Source organism: Bidens hawaiensis, unplaced genomic scaffold, assembly GCF_021521415.1.
Source record: "Bidens hawaiensis isolate Kalapana, Puna unplaced genomic scaffold, B.hawaiensis_p1.1 tig00020528_1, whole genome shotgun sequence".
NCBI classification, from domain to species: domain Eukaryota; kingdom Viridiplantae; phylum Streptophyta; class Magnoliopsida; order Asterales; family Asteraceae; genus Bidens; species Bidens hawaiensis.
In genome coordinates, this window is record NW_027493141.1 from 144,775 (window position 1) to 149,198 (window position 4,424).

The window sequence follows — 4,424 nt, forward strand, 5'->3', positions numbered from 1 at the left end:
TGTAGTTCTTTTAAATAATCATTGTGCAACAATCCAAACATCTGAAGTAACATTTGACCTAAATGAATAACTTAATTAACACATTTAATATAATAAATGTGATAACGAAGTTACCTAGCATGGCAACAGTTGATATACAGCATAAAGAACTACTTTTCCTTTTCGTTGTCTGTTTCTTTTGTTTCTCTAAAGTGCTTTAGGTTATACCCGTAATATATTACTAGCTTGTTATACTAAAGATATACTAGAAGCATTCATAGCTTTCATAAATCTCAATCCGGAACCAATAAAATGGAAAACTGGGTTCAGGTTCATAACTGAATTGAAAACAAATCTAAAAGCAAAAAATTAGCAGAAAAAAGAACTAAAAGTACACCATATATAAACGGTTTGTAAGTTGTTCATCTTTATCATCCAAACTAGCTAACCCTGCCACGGAATTTGATTCTGATTGTGGTTCGGATTCATCCGACTCATATGTTCAAGGCCAGCCATGTTGAGAAAATGCTGATCAGGATTCGGAAATCCTCGAAGACCCAAGAAATCTCTCGTTAACTCTACGTTCCCACTCGCACCGTCTTTTCGGTTCTTTAACATTGTTTGGGTGGAACCTTGTGGTTGTGAGAAAACCTGGTCTTGGTAACCATTGTTATCTTTCTTATTGAGCATGCCATTCAAGATATCATGGATGTTAGTCGACCCTACACTTGTAGAATTCAATGAATTTGGATGAAGTAGCAGCTGGTCCTGCATGCTACCAGTGGTGACATTAGCAAAGCCACTGCTTGCTTCCAACATCACATGATGATGATTATTATGATCACTTCCAGACAAATTGGATAGTCCAGAAAGATGAGATGATAGTAGAGGTGCACAAATGTGATCATGATGTAGGGTTTGGTGGGACCCATTTAAAATAATTGATGTGGGATTAATAGGAGTTGAAGGAGGATGAGTTGGTGTTGGATTGCTCATTGTGACACCCATTTGAGCTGCTTTTTGGAGCAAAGCAGTGGCAGACATGTGGCAAGGAGAAGGAAGATGGAGGTTATTAGGGTTAGTGTTTTTTGGTTGTTGTTGTTGATGATGATCTAACCATGATGGTAATTGATGATTATGATGTGGAGTACTGGAACCGATGTTGAAGCTGAGTTGTGGGTGTTGCAAGAGATTTTGCGGTTCGGTTTTGGGTGGGAAATTGATCTGTAAATGAAGAGGAAGGTGGTGGTTTAAGGTTGATGATGAAGATCTTCCAGTTTCTTCTGCTAAAGCATCACAGAAAGCTCTGTGAGTGATGAAACTATCCTTCCTGTGGTATGAGAGAAGACAAAGAAATTACATGAGTTTAACCAATCATTATACTTTTTAATGTATAAAGTGTTGATTAAATATATATAAAAATCAACTCGAAATAAACATAACGACATACATAACTTTCTTCTAGACCTAATCTCTCTTTTTACATGAGAATCGTTACCGGAAAACTCATGGACTCTGACAAGTCCCTGTTAAGATCATCCGCAATTAATGCTAGAATTCGTATTCTCATAGGCAGACCTAATCATCATGTCATATCAACTTTTTATACATTTTTTTAACACATACATGTTTACCTCTAACACTAGTATAGTAATCTTTCTCACATGCAACCTTCCTTTTAATATTAAATAATTTATATGTGAAACAAAAGAATAATTAAATAAGCTACGGATGATGCATCTAGCCAAGAATGGAGCTCCAAGGGCCGCGCACCCTCAATGCCGCCCTCCCACATGTGGTTGCCATATAGGCTAAGGATGGGTAAGAGACAAGCGTTGGAGGCCGTCTAACCAATGGAATCACATAAATCATAGGTTGATTGGGTCATACGGCGTTTAAGAGATTATTATAAAAACTAGTCGGAGCTACCGCAACAGCCCTCCTTAAATTCTAGGTCTAATCTTAACATTTGTGATGTAAGGAATGCATGCTGTTGAAACTTAATTTAAATGCCATCTTATTAATATGTCATTACGAGGACAATGCAATTGACACAAAACTGAATGTCGATTTTGTTTTTAGTTAGCAACTTAAGAAGATAATCATATGAAATACAAACCCGCCAGCATAAGTTATTTAATTAGATAATAATCTAACGATGTAATTACATACATTGGACCTAATACTCTTTATTGATGGTTGTTCTTGTTGAAACTGAATAGATGATATTATAGCATCATTCTTCACATGTATATCTACCCCACAGCTCACGTGTGTGGTCTTGTCACCCGTATAATAAACTTACATGTGAACATTGAGGATATGATTGTACATGAGAAGATATACTACTTCATGATGACTATCCATTCTTAATCAACTAGTTTTAATTTGAAGTTAAGGTATACGTTACATGCTGCAAACTAATTTTTAATCTCGTGAAAAGGATAGAGAAAATGCTGAAACAAATTAAAGATGATTACAAGATAAATTATTCTTTATGTCTTCTACTGTGCACCTTGTGAACTTCTTGCAGCTTTATTTTATGTCTAATTCTTACATTGTCTATATTACAAAAAGTTTTATACTCGATATAGTAAAGAATACGTAATTTGATGTTGTTTAGTACTGAACTAAGTAGTGACATCAAATTATGCAATTACCTTGAAAAAAGGGTACCGCAATCACATCTATATTCTCGTGTGCCACAAATCTTGGAATGAGCTTTCCAGTCAGATTGAACCGCGTAACGCTTCGAACACTTTTCGCATTTCCATTTCTTCTCACCGTGTTTTCTCGAGAAGTGCTTCTTGATACCGGTAAGATCTCCGAGAGCTCTTGAGGGATCATGGTGCACACAACTTGGCTCGGGACACACGTACACCTTCTTCCTAACTGTCTCTAGTTTTGATTTTTGCTTAAGTTTCCATGGTAAGTTATGTCCTCTTCTGTGTAGTTGTAGATTCTGGTCTCTTTGAAACCCTTTGTTGCAAATCTCACACATGAATCTGTTTGTGGCCATTAATGATTTTGGAGACAAAGCTATAACCTCAGCTTCTGGATCTTTAATTTCCATATACAAAAAAAATAAAAAAAATATGTCAATATATTGTTATAGTTCACCGATTTAATTCAAGAAAAATGAAAGCCATATGTAAGTAGTATGAACATACAAGCAAGAAGTAGCTAAAACAAGTAGTTAGATAACAAAAAAAAGTTTGCAATAATGATGTATTTAATTTACCTGGATTTCCTGGAAGATTCCTCTTTTTCTTGTTTGATTGAGTTTGGTTGGTGGTACTGATTGGCACAGAACCATAGGACTGCTGTTGCATCTGTGGTGGAGGGTACATAGTACCAATTTCATTCCTGTTGCTTGATGAAGATAGGCTTGCTTCATTTGATGCAGATGTTAAATTTGACATATTGTCATCCACAAAGATGCTTTTCATCTCTCTCTTATTAAATGAACAGATTTTCTTTCTTCTTTGTTGTTTGTTCTTTTCATATATTACAGATATATAGCTGATGGCAGACAGATCAACTTTTTAGCTTCCTTAAGAACCATGTCATGCATATAGATCTAGAAAAAACAAGAAACCCTAAAGGAATAAGAAAAGAACAAGGCATATATATGATTGATTAGAAGAGCTTTGTTTCTCTTTCTCTTTCAGTTTAGCTTACAAAAGGTTGATGAATAATCAAAGAATAAGTTAGATAGATGTAACCAAAATTAAAAGTGAAAAAAAGCTCAAACCTGACAGTTTGTAAACTTCTTCTCCAAGAGAGTTTAGACTTATAGCCAACTCTCCAAGATGATTCAACGCAAGAATCCACACACTTGGGTACAAATACACCAAAACAAAATACAACTCATTTTGTACAAGTAGAAAAGTTCAAGAAACCAGTGTGTGTGTGAGAGAGAGAGAGAGTGAGAGAGATGTGGATGAGAATATTATTTTTTGTTTTTAATATTTGATAAATTGAGTGTCTTTGTAGGTATCTCCAACCCATCAAAATAAAATCAAAAAGGCAACATGAGGAGGAGGGCAGAGGGACAATGTTTCAGACGCTACAAAACTTTGTCCTATCCTTTGTTTTCTTGTCATCTTCAGAAATATTACCGCTAGCATGATTGATTTTGCTTTTTGGAGCATCTAATAATTAATCTTTTTGAGGGAATTACCAATATACATATGTATATATGTATATACGTGTAACTTTTTATCCAGCTTCACTAACCGTTAATCTGTATGTATCGTTACACTTTCTATCTACGTAATCATAAGAAACATTAGTTATATAAGAAACAAAACTACCACTGATCAAGTGAATTTAGCAAATGTAAAACATTATCAACATGAGAGAGTTACTTATAATTTCATAACATTGTTCAAAATTTGTTGCCCTGGACAGACAATTATCTTTTTTTTTTTCTAATACGCCAA

General features: G+C 34.8%; 1 protein-coding gene across 2 annotated transcripts; it reads right to left on the reverse strand.

Annotated features, from left to right (window-relative positions):
- Window positions 1-242: 242 nt before the first annotated feature.
- On the reverse strand, window positions 243-3,932 carry LOC143561069 (protein indeterminate-domain 7-like). Of its 2 annotated transcripts, none has more exons than XM_077049218.1 (4): window positions 3,734-3,932; window positions 3,221-3,501; window positions 2,640-3,039; window positions 243-1,309 (listed from the first exon to the last, which is right to left on the reverse strand). In XM_077049218.1, the coding sequence occupies exons 2-4, from the start codon at window positions 3,426-3,428 to the stop codon at window positions 424-426; spliced, it is 1,494 nt and encodes a 497-aa protein (XP_076905333.1). In that variant the 5' UTR covers window positions 3,429-3,501; window positions 3,734-3,932; the 3' UTR covers window positions 243-423. The 2 variants fall into 2 exon arrangements, with proteins under 2 accessions (XP_076905333.1, XP_076905332.1); XM_077049217.1 differs by having other exon boundaries at window positions 3,221-3,559.
- Window positions 3,933-4,424: the final 492 nt, after the last annotated feature.

What these genes read in the sequence shown, in the direction of transcription:
- LOC143561069 (XM_077049218.1), bottom strand. Translation starts at nt 3,428, where the DNA reads ATGAAAAGCATCTTTGTGGATGACAATATGTCAAATTTAACATCTGCA. An exon ending in GAATCTTCCAGGAAATCCAG is followed by an intron (nt 3,040 to 3,220) that starts GTAAATTAAATA and finishes TGGAAATTAAAG; the next exon opens with ATCCAGAAGCTGAGGTTATA. An exon ending in TGCGGTACCCTTTTTTCAAG is followed by an intron (nt 1,310 to 2,639) that starts GTAATTGCATAA and finishes CTCATACCACAG; the next exon opens with GAAGGATAGTTTCATCACTC.